Below are 17129 nucleotides of genomic sequence, written 5' to 3'. Positions count from 1 at the left end.
TATGTGAGCTGAATAAGCAAAGCATCATTTAAAACACTGCTCGATAACTTAGACTTTATCTGTTGTATGTTATACATTTAAATTATGTCAGTGCACCCTCCATGAGACCCAGCAGTGCCCTCTCCTGTAGGGATATTTGTCTACAAATATCATTTAATTTAATATGTTCTTTTTTTTGTTACACCACATGTGAATACATGTAGGAGATTGTGTAGCCTCACACAAAACTGCAGCTGAATGGTCCCTATGCATAAAAAATTACTAAAGTAAACTTACTCAAGGTCTAAATCTGGTCCTAAAAGCATGGGTGACACTTCAGTATGTACAATATGTGTACTCAGAATACATACATATGAAATAGGCATGTGCACACATACACACAGGGGCACACTGAGAGTGAGTGAGTGAGTGAGTAAGAATTGCAGGCAAAGTTTGAAATCACTCATGTTGCCTGCAAGCATGGGTGACATTTTAGGAAATGTTTTAATACACAGAAGACATGTACAGTCACACACACACACATACACATATAAAGTGGCTGAAAGCGAGAAACCACACTTTTGGCGGTGTATGATGTGTATTTTAGTTTCATGACTCATTTTGAAGTCTCCCTCAGGATCTCCAGATTACTCAGATGGTATTTGATTCATAAAATGTTAACAGTGAGTGTAGAAAGACCTAAAAATGTTATTAACAAGTTGAAAACACTCCTCTCTCCTGCTCTTATCCACTTTTCTTGAACCTTTGACTTCCTTCTCTTCTTGTTTCTCATCACACTTCCTCTGCTTCCCCTGTATTTACTTTAGTCATAATATGATATGATATATAATGCTCGGTGTTGACAAAAAGTAAAACAGGATGCTGCTGTTTTCCTGTCACAGTTGTACTGCTGTGATAAGCCATTTGAATTTTGCAGAGCTTACAAAGAACCAGCTCAGTCTCTGTCTAAAACTACTCCACACTTCAGATGATTGCTGTTGAGGTTTTTAGCTGCAGCTTATACTCCTGGGAACCAGTGCTTTGACTGGGGCCTTGTTGATGTTGATGAATCGCCCCCAGCCCTACTCTCCTTCTAATGGTGCTATTCTCTCCTCACAGGTATCCTGAAGAATCGTCTCGGCTGTCCTCCAGCACTCCAGGGTCTTTCCACCATGGGCCGGGTCCCCAGTGAACTCAACTGGTACAGAACCTCTACTTTGGGGCACCGGGGCGTTCCTGCAGCCTCCTATGGTCGCATGTACTCTGCCACAGCTGGCGCGGGTGGAGGCTCCGGCTCTCTCTCCCAACCAGCCTCCCGTTACTCCTCCAGGGAGCACCTGGACTCGCTGGCCCGGCGGCAGCTATCCAGGGATCCACTTGGAAGGCAGACGATTGGAGGATCGAGGGACCGGCTGGACTCCCGTGGTTCTAGGGACAACCTGGATCTCTTACCCAGGAGGAGAGAGCTGGGGCTGGGTCAGGGAGCAGGGCTCGGGGGTCTGGGGCTGGATCACCAGCGAGTCTCATCATCCAGGGAGAACTTGACAGGATCCAGGGACAGACTGGACAACCACCACACAGGAAGTGTCCATGCCTCCAGGGAGGACTTGAGCGGAAACGGAGGAGCGGGGATAGAGGGATACCTCAGCGGGTCGAGGTCGCAGCTGAACACCCTGACTCGGCGGCAGGCCTCGTCCCGGGAGCACCTAGGGGGGGCCCTGATGAGCAGCAGGTCAAGAGAACAGCTCGAGACTAATGGAGTGGGAGCCCAGGCTCAGCCATGTCGGGAGTGGCTCCGCACTCTGCCGCCCCGCCAGCCCTCGCACCCCGACCAGCCTCCTTCCTCCTCCCCTCCTCCCCCGATCTCCGAGGAGCCCCAGCAGGAGCAGCTCCCTCCTTCAGCTCATGTCAGAGGACGCCTGGACTCTGCCCCTCCATGTAGGTACCCCGGTCAGACTGTCCCCCAGGTCGCAGGGTCAAATCCGAACCCTCTGGGTCGGCAGCCATCCAGTGAACACCTGGATATTCTGTCCTCCATCCTGGCATCCTTCAGTTCCTCCGTCCTCAGTCCTCCCCCTGCTGCCTCTAACCCAGGGCCTAATGGCTCCGCCCATGGACCCTCCCCCTCCCCACCTCAGTCTGCCACCTCCCACAGTATATCTGAGGTCTCCCCTGACTCCGAGTAAGTTCGTCTGTCTGAATAATTCTGCCTCAACTAACTTAAGAGCAGATGGGTTGCTGGTGAATGAAATTAGATGAACATCTGCCCATTAAGAGACACTGTGCACATTTATAAACCAGGAACAGCACTACAGTTTTTAGTTTAGTTTAGTTTTTGCTGATTAAATATTAAAGATAATTGAAAAATGACTGAAAGCAACCCATCTAATCATTAAACTGTCTTTTAAGTTATGTCGAGCAGTGGGAGCGATTTCTTTATTTTTTGTGATTTGTTTATTGTGTGTTGTATTAATGTGTGTGTGTTTTTTTTTTAACAATTTCCTTAAATGATTAGATAGGCTGCTTTTGGTAATTTAAAACGTTACCATGCATGAAGTAAGAAGTTATGCTGCTGTGCCTCGTGTGTAAAAGTGTACAGTGTCTCTCTGAATGGGGAACTTCACTCCGTTTCACCCACCTGCAACCCATCAGCGCTTAACTACAGTGTTAGTTTTTTAACCTGTAGGCAAACCATGGTCTGCCCATCACTATAAGTGGATCATCACACATCAACATTCCTGTTTGCTTCTCCACCTTGCCAAACCCATTAATTGAATAGCAGTGTGCCAGAGGCAGGTATTTCTGGCTTTTAAAGTGAATGGGAGATGACGCTCTGAGTGGTTTCATTCATATTACACCCAAAACACACCTATGCTTAATTAAGAGACTAAATAAAAGCTCTTTGCACTTTGCACCTTACTTTGCATCCAAATTATGAGCCATCTAACAAGCAAAAGTGGAGTTGGACAAGCCTTAAATGCACTTGCACCATGCACTTCAGACCATGTGCTACAGGTCATCCTAATATGGCCCTTTGACTTTTACTTTGCTGCATCTCCGCCTCTCTTCTGTCTTCCTCAGACTGATTTCCTCCTCCTCAGTAGCACTCTAGGGATTATGTCCACTCTTCAACTCTTTTCCAACTCTTTTGCCTCTGTTATTGTTCCTTTTCCATCTTTTTTTTTAATCTCAACCTTACTCAGCTCCCTTAGTTCCACTCCCTACTTTTCAGCTTCTTTATCTTCTTATCCTTTGTGTTTTGGTCTGTTTTGTTATGTTTTCTCCTTCCTCTGTCTTTGTCTTTCTGCTTCTAAAAGCTCATTTCCATGTTGCTCCTGTATTTATACTGTCATCATTATGTTTAAGTGAATTTACAGTCAGTGATGAAGTTGACTCATTTTTCTTTCCTTCCCCCTCAGAGCCAACAGAAGTGAAGGACAGTCTTGATGACAGCCTCCATATCCCTTTATGCATTGCGACAGTGCTTGGAACACCGGGGACAAGTTCAGAGGGCCTGGATGTATGATCCTGACCCACTGGGACACCCTGGGACAGTTTGACAGACAAGCTTGGGACAGGGGAGACACAGAGTTAGGAAGAAAGTGAGACAGAGAGACAAAGGAGGATGTTTGTGGGCGGTTTGTACTGTATAAATGAAGTTTTTCACCGCCAACAATAGTTTGTGATGTTTCCTTGGACGATGAGTCAACCACCTCTACTACCTAAAAACTGTTAAAGACAAACAAACTCTTGAGATCTCAAACACAAAAGTCAACTTGTTCCAGACAAGATCCGTCTAAAAGAAAAAAAAGAAAAAGACTGTAAATAACATTTTTTATACATTTTGTATCTTTTTCATTGGAGATGAAGAAGAAATCTCTTGTGATGTTTTTTTTTTTTTTTTTTTAATGATTGTGTCCGTGTGAGGTTGTGAGTGAGGTTGGCACGAGTGCAGTCTTGTTCGTCGCTGAGGGAGAGATTTCCCCTACGAAGAAAAAATAACTCCCAGAATTCCTCCCTGAAAACAGTTTTTCCTCAGAAACTTTTCCTCACATCCATCATCAACTTTGTGTATAGCGACAGGGGTCCGGCAATAGTATCTGATGAGATTATCGAAAACTGCGAGACGGTTGAAGGGAGAATATCAAAATAGTGAGAAGAAGTGATTGTAAATAGAGGAAGGGATTATTATAAGAGAATAGATTTGATGGAACAAGATGATTGTGCAGAGAAAGATGGCCAACGTTAAGCTAAAGCACCACGTGAAGGTTCAACTGTTAAAGCTCAGTCAGGAGTTTCAAAAGTATTGGCTCTTTCAGGAGATTGTGCTGTTTTGTGATCTGCTGTATATGAATGTGACCTTGTCATCTGTCTGTGTATCTCTGTGCCTGGTGCTGTCTGAATCAGACCATATCAGTCAATTGATATTACGAGACCATATCTTCAGTGCTGCAGAGACCTGGTGGGTGAAGGCAGACATCTGTGCCTCTCCATATGAGGCTGTATCATGTAACAACCCATTAAAAGCCCCTCAAGGTATCTTTGCACTTTGATGCATCACGACTCAACCTGCCTCAAGAGACGTCACAGGAGCAGCCGAATCTCTGCGGCAGCATCCAGGAGACTCATTTCTAAAAGCTTCTCGTGCAGAAGTTCTGTGCAAATTCAAGCCAAAGGACAGCTTTGTCATATCAGTATGATACATCGATGTTCTCCAGTTTCTGTGATGAAAATGATGCTATAGATGTGATTCACAGTTTTGTTTGAACTGTGATTTTTTTTTTTTTTTTTTTAATTGTGCCATGGTAATAAGTCTAAAGTGTTTTTACTAAAGGATCCCTACGTCTGCGCTAAAACACATACGACATAACATTCTGTGCCATACCTTTTAAAAGAAGTGTTTTTTGTTTTAATGTTAAAAATTCTGAATATGTATTTTGGTATTCAAATTAAGTTGAATATGAATTTGTTTGTAATAGGTTTTGGTTGCACTGGTTTCTTATAGGGCTGGAGCTAACAGTTATTTTCATTATCAATTAATCTGTCAGTCACTGTCTTGATTGATAATTAGTTATTAATTAGTTGTTTTGGTCCATGAGGTGAAAAATCTTGATCACTTTTTTCTGAAGCCCAAGGTGACGTCCTAAATGTCTTGTTTTGTCTCAAATACAAAGATATTTGGTTTAATGTCATAGTAAAGACACCTGAAAATAATAACATTTGAAAACCTAAAATCAGAGCACTTTGACTTTTTTTTTAAAGAAAATTATTCAGAATTATTAATTAATTATCAGAATAGTTGGTAATTAATTTTAATACTTCACAACCAATCAACTAATCTTTGCAGCTCTAGTTTTGTATATTATACATACTTTCACAGATCAGGTACAGCTCCACTTTTTGCTATTGATGTGAGTGTTTTTTTCAGTAAATATTGCCAACTGAAGCCGTGGTTGAGATACTTTGGACAACTATTTGAGCACTTTTTTTTTATTGTACTGATGTATTTTTAATTCCGTTCCTTTATGAAGTTAACTTAGAGTTCTTGATAGTGAGTTGGAACTGTGTACTTACACATTTAAGTCAAAAGACTGTTTCATTCCTGAAATGTGTATTTCAATTTTTTTTTTTTTTTTTTTTTTTAAAAAGCAAACTAAACTTGATTCATATTAATTTGAATACCAAATAATAATTTTTAACATAAAAAGAAAAATTGAACCATTTCTTTTAACAGTTGTGACACTCTGGGTGGTGTTGGGTTTGTTTTTTGTTTGTTTTTTGTTTTTTTTCTAAAACTGTAATAAGAAAGTGAATTTTCATTTGGCTTGTAGGAGGAGGGCGGATCAGAGGGAAGGCATTATGAGTCAAGTCGAAGCGTGCTCAGATATTTGTTTGGAGACCTGGACACAGACCTCAGGTACATATCCAGCATCATATCTGTCTGAATATATTAGCTGATGTCTGTAGCACATGAATCCCATGCCAGAGCTTTTTACTTGCTTGGCTGAACGCAGTTGCAGAGAAATTACTTCAGAATATTCTTCATATATGAGAAATAGACTCATGACTTGGCTTATGATGAAGAGTTTCACACCAGAACACATTTACACAGATTTGTTCTCATTACTTAGACCACTGTGCAAAGATGACGTCTCTCGAAGGATGTAGCCTAACTTTTGCAGCACTGTACCAGTGTTACTGAGGAGAAGAAGAGATGTCAGTTGTGTCAGCGCTAAAAGCCTCTAAGTGGTTTTGAGATGCAGGTCTTTTCCATCAGCTGCTGCTCCTTTCCCACAGCTGTTGGAGCGAGCGCTGAGTTCAGGCCTTTAAGTAACAACACAGCTATTTCTAAGCAATGGAGACCGGCAGGCAGGCAGTCTCCACCAGCCTTCACGGGGATTAAGGGATTGTAGCTAACATATATGTTTTTTGTAATGAAAAAGTGCAGTGGGTCATAAAAACTAAAGGCAAAGCGGGGATTCTGTTGTGCCAGAATGTGTTGTCTGAGTGTCCTCAAGCAGAGAGCATCGAGACAGTCCAGAAACACTAAATAACACTAGAGCAGCAAGAGCGGATACAAAAAAATAACAAGGTGGCTAAAATAGAGCACAATGAGCATAAGATTAAATCATGAGATACAAAACCAGACAAGGTTGGAAAGTGAACAAATTGGGTCAGAAACAATGACTGTGTACAGAATGTGACCGCAGGGAAGAGGGCGTGGATGTTACTCATCACAGAGGAAGAAAAACAGATGGAAATGCAGATAGTGGAAATAAACACATCTCTCACACACCTCGCAAATGCATATCTCCCTGCTCTGACCACTGCTCTGTCAGTCCCATGTCCCTGGGATGTGACAACTGAACCTATTTGTGACTATTATTGCCAAAAAAAAATGCTCCTGCAAGGGAACACTACCCACCTAAAAAAACTGAATCCTTTTCATCCAGTTTTCTCCATTGATTTTTTTTTCTCCATGGATCTGTGTTATCATCAACTGCCAGTACCTTTAACTTGTACAGACATGAGATTTATTTATTTTATTTATTGATAATTTATTGACATTGTATTATTACTTGTATTTATGTTGCCATTTTTGTATGAGAGGCTGTTGTTTTTCTGTCCAGATGTTTTCTTCACGTGTAATGTTTCTTATGATCTGAGTCTCTCGCTGCAACAAATTCATGGAGGAATGTGAAGATGAAAACGTCTCTATTTACACCCAGGATTACGAACTGATGCAGGGGGCTTTTCGGCATTTAAATTGGCTTCTTTATCCAATCATGGAGGGAAAATGGGACAAAACAAACTTAACTACATAGGCGCAGTTATCCTCTCCAGACAGAATGTCAACACATCGAAACATATCCAAACTAAAAGTTTAATACTGGGTGTAAATAGTGTAGTTGCGTCTCAAACCACACCTTTTTTTCTCCCTGTTCACTGTAGGCTTCACAATCAAGAAATCAGATCATTAACATTCTGGTTGTGTATCTGTTTTTACACACACAACAGTCTGTCATCTGCAATGACAGAAAACTCCAGCTTCAGGTTAATCTTGTTCGGACCAATAGGAGCCACACAAGTGAGGGGAGACAAAAAGACGAGAGTTGAGACTAAAACGTTGTGATGTGCTCTGAAAAAAAAAAAGAGAAAAAAGGGAGGGAGTGACAGAAGGAAGCAAGCAAAGAGAGAGAGAGAGAGAGAGAGGAGGAGGGATGGGAGATTGTCTTTGTTAGATTTGTGTGTTCATTATGGGATGCCTTCTATCCCGCCGTCGGCAAGGGGACGGCGGCATGGAAACAGCTGTTCCCCTGTTACCGCGGAAACAAGAGAAATGTTGGACATTAAAAAAAAAAGACTTATTCCTACACGGCTGTTTGTGTTTATTCTGTGTGTGTGACAGAACGAGGTTTGCTGTTTCATATTCATGAGAACAGACATTTTCAGGTGTGAAAAGGCGAGCAGAGGAAACATCCTGTCAGAGGGACGTGTTTTTTTTCTGGAAGGATCTCGCTCTCTGACTTGCTGTGACTCTCAAAGTTGTCACATCAGTAGACGTCAGAAATGTTCAACTGCCGCCTTGATTCTCAGCTGAAACAGTCAGTTCATGACAGAAACGCCCAGCTGAGACACAGTATGAGCAGTCCTTGAATAAACCTTGAACACAACTGATCAATCCTCCCGGTAGCTTTTCAATAAAGTAAAGTAGTATGACTCCGTGAGAAGTCTACATGAGGTCAATGAGACCAATCACCAATCAGTGGTGGAATGTAACTAAGTACATTTGCTGCGTCCCCCATCTGAACGCAGCATCTTACTCAAATACTGAACAAATTTGAAAGAAAAATTACATTTGTCTTGACAACTTTAGTCACTTTTCAGATTAAAATGTTTTATTCGAAATTCAGTGATTTTGAATGTGAATGTTTCTGATAAACTGAAGGAGTGTTCTTTTATGGGTTGAGCATTTTTTCCCGTGTGTCTGGATAGAGTACTTCTACATTACTTAAGTACATTTAGCAGTTAATACTTACATACTTTCTCTTAAGGTGTTACATGCACGCCATTTACTGGTGGTGAAGTATTTTCACAGAGTGGTATTCACACTTTTACTCAAGTAAAGGATTGGCCGCCGCTGTTGATATCTGTAAAACACACAAGAAATTGTTTTAAGGCATACACATGGATGAGAAATTAAAGGAATGTTTCGCGTATTTTGCATAGAGTTATACGAGGGGATCAACACCACTCTAATGTCTCTGTCCTGAGTTTGGAGCTGCAGCAAGAAGCTTATCTTAGCTTAACTTTAGTGTAACAGCTGGAAGCAGGGGGGAACAGCTGGTCTGACTCTGTCCAAAATTCAGAAATAGGCTTACTAGTACAAATTATGCTAACATGGCAGTTTAAGATTAGATTGAACTAGACCAGCAGTTCAACCCTGGGACATTTACAAAATGATGTGATTGTTCTTAGAATTAAAGAAAATTATTCAAATGAATTTACTGTAGAACCACAACTTGTCAGTTTTACATTTGTTTGTATATGAATTAAATACTAGGGGTATTTAGATAAAATATAATTCTAATAAATCAGATCAGACTTCTATTCTTAAGGGGTTTGAGAGAAACTTTGGAAGGATCTGCTTGAAAAAGTCTACATTTGTGTATATAAAAATAACCTATAATCAAAATATTTTTACATAAAAATGATTTGTTTTTGTAAAACAACACCAAACATTACAATATCATATTCAAAAACAGTTATTACATTCTTTGTAACCAACCACTGAGGTGGAACAAAAGTTGGATTGGGATGTAATTTGGAATAACGTCAATGATGCCTCGGAAAACTCAAACCATCAGTATATACATTTGAACACTGAGAATTAAGCATGAAATGGAACTGGTCCCTGACACATTATTGTTCTTTCTGCTCTTAAATGTGGTGGCTTATCGTTTATGTTTCATTCTTCACTAGAGCTGCAACAATTAATTGATTATTAATCAATTATTAAATTAATCACCAACTATTTTCATAATCAATTTCATTTGAGTCAATATTTAAGACAAAAAAGATCTGATCTGATTTCAGCTTCTTAGATGTGAATATCTTGTGGTTTCTTTACTCCTCTAGGACAGTAAATTAAATGTTTTTGGGTTGTGGGCAAAAAAAGACATTTGATAACATTTTTTGTAAAATATTCTGGGCCCATTGCACTACATCCATCTATATTGGTGTTGTGATATTAGCAGGTAAATATCAACTATAGTAATATCTTGAAGGCGGATTTTCTGTAAACGTCAAAGTATATTTGTGAAAAAAAAAAAGAAAAACTGAATAAACGTAAAGAATCAGAACTGTTTTTGTTTGTTTTAGTTGTGACAATGATGTCAGATTTGGTTCTGAGCTGTTAAATATTAAATTATCCATCTTTGCTCACTACATCTTAACCTTTCTTACTCTCAGATGTGTATAAACTATAGGTTATATGAACTTATTTTAAAATACAAAACTGTGAAATTATGGATTATGTACTGGTATCAGCCATGAGGAGCAGGTAATTATCAGTTATCAGGTGAAAAATATCTGTATCGTGCATCTCTAGTAATCAGTAGTGGACAAAGTACTCAACCCCTGTACTTTTATTAAAGTATAGTTACTCCCGGTCAAATATTACTCAACTACAAGTGAAAGTTGATCAGTGAAAAATTTAACCGGAGTTAAAGTACTAGAGTACTTGCTTTTAGAAATACTTAAGTATTCAAAAGTAGAAATGACATTTTCTTATATCAATACATGCTGTATTGTTTTCACGATGCATTTAAAGAACCTTGTAACTCTCTGAAACCTAATGAAGCACTGACCTGCTGTAGATCCACTCTGCTACACAAAGTCTATAGAAACACATAAAAACTTCAGCATAGACATGCAATCATAAACAAAAAGGCCAGCTGTTGTCATTTTCTGATGTAACTGTATTAAAATCACAGAATAAAATTACTGTAAGGAGTTCTCCAAGTCTGTTAGATAACTGAGGTTTCTTCTTTTATTCTTCTTCCCACACTGGGTGTAGTCCTGCACAGAGCGCACAGAGCAAATAAGAAGCCCAGCAACAGGAAGGTAAGTAATCAGTAATGTTAAGTTGTCAAAAACATATACATGTTTTATGGTATAATTAGTATTTTACAGTATATGCCAAATCATGCAGTATTCATCAGTCACTGATGATGCTTTGGACCAGACCCTTTAACTCTAGTTATGACAAAGTGCTGTGCCAAACGGTATTAGACCCAATAGTGTGCTTTTGACTTGGTCACAGTTTGGTGAAGCCAAAGTCGGGTCCATAAAGCATGTTTTTTCCCAGTTTGGTGTTGAAGAACATCCTCAGAGCCCTGACCTCAATCCCACTAACACCTTTGGCTTTATCGCCCAACATAAATTGTCAGCCTCACTAAAGCTCGCCTGGCTGACTGGGACAAGAACCAACCGGTGCCAAGATCTGGTGGGAAGCAGTCACATATGTCACGTTCAGGTGGCCACATACCGTACCTTGTTTTTTACTGCAGTGTAGATTTTTCCACTCATTTATTATTTTCTTGGACTGGTCACCTTACAGCAGTCAACCCCAATTTTGTACCAAATGCAAATTTATTTACAAAGCAAGGCAAAGCAAAAGCATACATAACCATGTCAACATGCAGCGCAAAAAAAGCTTTGCATGAACAAACATGTTAAAAGATTGTCCATTTAGAGATGTCATTTCATTTCTACATCTGATGTGATTAGGTGTAATCTCAGTACATTCTTTAAAATAACAATCATCCTAGAATAGACTGTGACCTTTACAGAAACATCACCTTAAACATCACTGAACATCTCATTATTTTGAATACTGAAGCCACATTGTGATGAAAATGACATATAAAACAAAACATTATCATTGTGATTTTGATCTCAACACACAGTTCAGAGGCTTTACAGTGATTGGTTGGTCAGAATAATGTTACTCAGTCTTCATATAGCTACTTTTGGTTCTTGTAATCTTTAGGGTTGTGACGATACATCGATCTGAATCAATATATTGATTTAATGTTCAATGATCCAATATTATCGATTCAAAGTGAAAAAAATCATCTTTCAGTTGTTTAAGTTTGAAAACCTTATGGCATGTCTGTGTCACAAATGTCTGGAGGAATTCAATCATAAATTTGTCAAATCATAATTTAATTGCTTTTTTGTGACAACCCCTACTAACTAGTCTGCTTTTAAGTCTGTTCAGTCTGTTTCTGCAGACTTTTTAAGACCATTAGAAACACAATTGAAGACCTATTTAAGGTCCATCCTGCCAAAAACGTACAAAGTCTACAAATTTATGACTTATTTTTAATTTTGGTGTGTAAAGTCCAGAGTAAGTATTGTGGGTGTAGATCCAAATGCTCTCTGGAGGTTGCCTACCAGAGTAGCAGGAGTTCCATTGTTGGTGCAGAATGGGTTTGGGCTGGACTTTGGTGCACAGTTTGCATTAGTATTTGTTCGTTCCATGTTGGGGATTTTTGTGGCTGTCACCGACTGATCAAGGCATGTTTTTTTTCCTAGAAACGTATCTGGTCTTTGTTTGGATCTGTCAAAATCATATTTAAGGCATAAGACCTAAAAAACCAGGTGTTTGAATTTTACTCATTTAACATCTTTGTGTAAGAACAGCTGATAAGAGTACAAACCAATGTATAAAAATAGGAACAGACTCCAGACCAGACAGACAAGAATGAAACAAGCGCTGATAAAAAATACAGCTATTAAAACAGTTCATGATGTTGGATCAGACGTTTTCTCCTCTTCTTCGCTGCTGCTGGGTGAAGATGGCGGCACGTCCTCGCCCATTTTCTTTAACTTGGCTTTATAGTAAGCCTTCTTCATCCTGAAGGCCTTCTCCTTCTGGCGTGCCGCTCTCCTCTTCTCCCTCACCAGCTCCTGCTCCCACGCCAGCACCTTCATCCTGTTCTCCCACTCCAGGATCTTCATCTGCTGCTGCTGCTCCAGAGCCTCCGTCCTCTGCTGGTGTTCCAGTCTCGACAGGTCGATGGAGTCTTGCTGAGTCGAACGGCGGCCTACGTCATCCGCATCGCTGCCTGAAGACGGGTGGAGACGCTGGCTGATGAGCCGGGAGGTGCCTATGAGGTCAGAGGACAAAAGTTCAGGGAGGTTAACTTTGTGTTTATTGGTCCAACATGTTGCTGGATGGATTTTTGTATCCAATCATTTAATTGTTCCAACTCTAAAATGTTGAAAGCTTCCAGATTCCAACCACAAATTTACTTAAACAGACAAAGCAGATTTATTTTAACATGTATCCAATTAAAAAAAAATTGAATCCAATCAAAACATTGTTTATTTAAATCTAAATTTGTGGTTGGAGTTGGTATGCAGGAGTTCCTCTCCTTACAGCCCTTCACTCTTATCTTCAATACTAAGCCGTTTTCACATATGCACTCTGTACTTTACCCTGAGAATTGGGTCAGGATATTATCCAAATGTGCTCTTTCACAAACGCATCAGGAGATTGTCTGCGTCAGATGTGTGCACACCTGTTGGAAATACTCCAGTAAGGTTTAGGTGAGAGGTGGTGCCTGCAGAGCGTGCAGGAGGAGGAGGACTCATCCGTAATGACTGTTTTTGGTTTATGTCGATACAAACCAAGTCTCAAAATTAACATCTGATTGCATGAATGGATCCATTTGGGAATTATGTGCTTTTTTGTGACAAGCCACTCACACACCTTCACACACACTTGTCCTCCTTGCTAAATTTCAGCCCCCTAGGGTGAAAAAATGTGGACATCAAAGGATGGGGAAATATTTGCAGATGAAAATGCTGTTTACATGACCATTAATTAATCAAGAGAACTATCCGAGAATATCACAGTTCATGTAAACATTTTCATTCAAGCTCCAGACTGACACAAATATTTGCCAACAGAAAGTTCAGCGAGCGAGTATCGCTAACACTGCTGCAGCCTGCGAAGATTTATCTGTTTGTACCTGGTGCTGTGAAGAAGGCAGCAGGAAATGTCACATCCTGCAGCTCTGCATTGTGGGAGGTGGAGTTTGTAGTGGGGCTATGGAGCAGATCTGACAAGACGCTGCCTGTTATTCTGTCCAAGGCTTCACGCTGGAGACAGATGGACACTTGCTCCTTGCTGTCCTCAGTCTGAAACGGAGGCAACAAAGTGTATTTGAAGTGATTATTTCACGCTGGTGGAACATGTGTCATCTCTAGCATGTCTGTTAATTAACGAATCATAGCTGTCCAGTAACATGAGCTGTTCTGGGTTTATTATAATGGGGTTCTTTGGTTTCATTTCTGCTAATAATGCCACTAAAATAAATGAAAAAACAAATTATTACTTTAGAATATTTACCTGATTCATGCTGCCATTCACCTGCCCAGCAGAATTTATCATCACCAAATTGCCTGTTAATAAGACATAAGGACAGGGGGACAATCAGGGAGGGACAACAGGTAAATATGTTTCTCGAAAATGGGTATAGAGCGCCTCCCTCTGGTGGAAGCCGGTACAACACACCCTTCATACCAAAACACTCACAGACACACTTTTCCATTGAGAACAAACAGTGATGTTTAGTTTAGTCTATTTCCACAATAAAAACACACAATATACAACAAATAGAGATGACAGTAGTTGCAGTGCGGGAGAGGAGGAAAGTCTGTCAGGTTTATTCAGAGTCCGCTCTTTAGAAAATAGCATTATTTCTCAGCAAAAAAGAACAAGCAGACAATAAAGAAGAGGCAGACTGAAACTGATGCTTTGGTGCATCAGGATGATTAAGTGAGAAGGCAGACAGTATGTCTCTCAAAAGGAGGATTTGTGTTCCAGTTGTCATGGCAACGTGTAAACACCCTGCTGAAGTGTCCTTGAGCAGAATCGCTAATCCCTTAAAGAAATTCCAGTGCTGCAGATTAGTGGAGAAAAGAGAAGACAAAAGAGAAACCATAATTTAGCTCTAAACGTTTACCTCTAAACTTTACAATCATTAAACCACCCAAAAAGATGTTTGAGACTAGAAATAAAAGCAAATGAACGGAAAGAAGATGATGGGATCATGGTTAGAATTTCCACAATTGGAAAACCTTTTAAGTGCTGGCAGCCATTAAAGGGTCAGTTCACAATACTTCTGTCGATGCTGTGAGCAGCACAAACAAAATTCATTTTACCTTTATTGTATTTCAGTGGAGGCAAAAATCTCAGAGACAGATATCTCAAAATCAGACTTCTTTTTGTAATTTGTAAAGAACTGACCCTATATAAACTCAAACCTGAGCTTGACATTTGATAAAACTTAACAAACACTATAAAAAGCATAGCTTTTTCAATTATGTTGCAAATTCACTTTGTTACTTGGTAAATATTACACAGGGTTCAGCCCTGATTTATTAATACATGACATAAATAATGGACTGTTATATGACTGTGTTATTAATAGGGTTTCTATATGGACTCAGGTTTTTGATTAGAAAAAAAAAGTGAAGATACAACTTTTTAATATAAATAATTGGGTGGCTGTTATGCTATTTGGTACTTTTTATATATTTTGTTTATTTATTATTTTATTTTACTTATTTATTGCCCCTTCAACCCTTTTGAATTGTGCAGAAACCCATTAATATAAGTCAATATATTATGATCCATTAACTAATCCATTAGAGGTTTTAAAAAAGGAGATTCAGGGTCATAATGAAAACACATTATCAAAACTGCCAATCATGAACATGATATGAAGTTATTTGCCTGAGAGGGACACTTGCTCAGGGACACTAGCAGACTGCAGATGTTCAATTACAGCTGCTTGTGTTGTGTTGGTTATTGTGGCATTTTTAAAGCACCAATGCTACAGAATATAAAACCTAAAGGCACTAAATGAAAAGCATTACACATAACCAGTGGTGAAGAAAGTATTCAGGTCCATGGCTTAAGTACATATAGAACACAGAAAAAATACTCTGTTACAAGTGAAAGTCCTACAAGTACGTAAGTGAGCAATCAGTAAAAGATACCTAAAATACTAAATGTAAAAGTACTCAATGCATAAAGTGCCCCCTGTGACTGGTATACTATTTTATGTTATTATTTGATTATTACTTCATGTATTCATGTAAAATCAGAATTTAACTGTTGTAACTGTTTAAGGTGAAGGGAGTATTTTGTATAGGACTGCAAGTGATGTTTATTTTCATTATGGATTAGTCTGTTGATCTTTTTTTGAACATACACACAAAAAAATCGTAACATTATTAGATACTAGCAGTAGTGTGATTGCTTTGAGTTTGCTTTTATTTGAGATACAGTGAGTTAATATGTCTTATTTTTTCACAGTGACAATTTCCTGCTTTAAGGGGATAATTGTAACACTATGACTTCTTGCATTAAATTAAATCTTATATTGTTGTCTTTATTTAGTTATCAATTGTGTCATTTATTATATGATTTTTATGTTTAAAAGATGACTAGTGTATTTCAAGTAGTAAATGTTACAGTTACCCCTGATCTTCCCTACTTCACCACTGAAGATAACCACATATCACACTCCTCAATTACTCAAACATTTCTCACACTCAAAATTAGACAATGACAACAATACAAGTTGTATTTGTTGTATGTGTTGTCATAAACATGCAAATGAAGAAAAGATGTTCAGAGGTAAGGCTGAGGTTGATGACTTGGGACAGATGTTTCAACACTCACACATCTGGGCTGTTGTTGTAGCCAAATGCACACACACACACACACACCCACCACCAGCTTCATAACTGCCACACACAACCCACATTTATACTAGATAAACAGACAAAGACGATGAGTCTGTTAGTATGAATGCTCATTGTGACCGTGCTTTTAAGGTGTTTTCCCCGTTTTAAGACTGAAGCTAAGCTAACGTTACCTTCCATCATCTTGCGGACGGCTGCTTTGTGGGCAGCTCCCCCTGCGTGGCTGGTGAGAGCAGACTCGCCCATGGTCTGAAGTTTGATGGATTTACTACAGGCCCTGCATCGGGCACAGTGAATGTCCTGCACATCTCTGACCAGCCAGTCCTTGTAAATTCCCTTCGTGAGCCAGGAATCCTGAAATTTACATTTTCCAGGCATAGTTAGCTGTGAAGTTAGCTGGACCGCTACTGGACCGCTACAGCCAAACGCAACCTAGAGCCTCTATTGCCTCGTGATGTGTTCAATTGCACTCGGAAGATGCGGAATGCAGTACCTTTCTGAGTATTGATTGATATCACTCTATGTATTTTTGACAGTTAGGATAATGAGTATATAGAAGAATTGTAACATTGAGTCTCTTTATATGACTACCTATGATCTTTCTGAAATATTCAAATAACTCAAAACATTAGAAATAAAGTGAAGAAACAGCACAAATGTACGTGCTGCTGTATTAAAGACAAAAAACATGTATTTGTTTATTTGTTTAACTAACTGTCTTGGAACATTAGAGAAAGGAACCAAGAAACAGAACAACTGGCCCATCAGTCATTTTCCTAAGCGGTCTATTTTCCCTGAAAATCCTAAAGGCAGCACAACTCAACGTCAGTAAGTCACATGTGTTCTTTTCTCCAATACAA

General features: G+C 39.4%; 2 protein-coding genes across 3 annotated transcripts in view; one reads left to right on the top strand and one right to left on the bottom strand.

Annotated features, from left to right (window-relative positions):
* celsr3 (cadherin, EGF LAG seven-pass G-type receptor 3) overlaps positions 1-5615 on the top strand; it is a 141620-nt gene extending 136005 nt beyond the window's left edge. The window contains exons 36-37 of one of the 2 annotated variants that reach the window (XM_084721589.1): positions 1099-1917; positions 3399-5615. In XM_084721589.1, the coding sequence (XP_084577715.1) occupies positions 1099-1917; positions 3399-3400 (821 nt within the window). In that variant the 3' untranslated portion in view covers positions 3401-5615. Of the gene's footprint in view, positions 1-1098; positions 2162-3398 lie in introns of both variants that reach the window. The other variant, XM_084721587.1, reaches the window with a different exon arrangement.
* Positions 5616-11114: 5499 nt separating this feature from the next.
* On the bottom strand, positions 11115-16708 carry fsbp (fibrinogen silencer binding protein). Its single transcript, XM_084721592.1, has 4 exons — positions 16443-16708; positions 13904-13956; positions 13524-13692; positions 11115-12656 (listed from the first exon to the last, which is right to left on the bottom strand). Exons 1-4 carry the CDS (start codon positions 16645-16647, stop codon positions 12292-12294), a joined length of 792 nt encoding a protein of 263 aa, XP_084577718.1. The 5' UTR covers positions 16648-16708; the 3' UTR covers positions 11115-12291.
* Between the last annotated feature and the right edge of the window lie 421 nt (positions 16709-17129).

This window comes from Lutjanus erythropterus, chromosome 6 (genome assembly GCF_056507025.1).
Source record: "Lutjanus erythropterus isolate fLutEry1 chromosome 6, fLutEry1.hap2, whole genome shotgun sequence".
Lineage (NCBI taxonomy): Eukaryota > Metazoa > Chordata > Actinopteri > Lutjaniformes > Lutjanidae > Lutjanus > Lutjanus erythropterus.
This window is presented reverse-complemented; position numbering and strand designations above follow the sequence as displayed.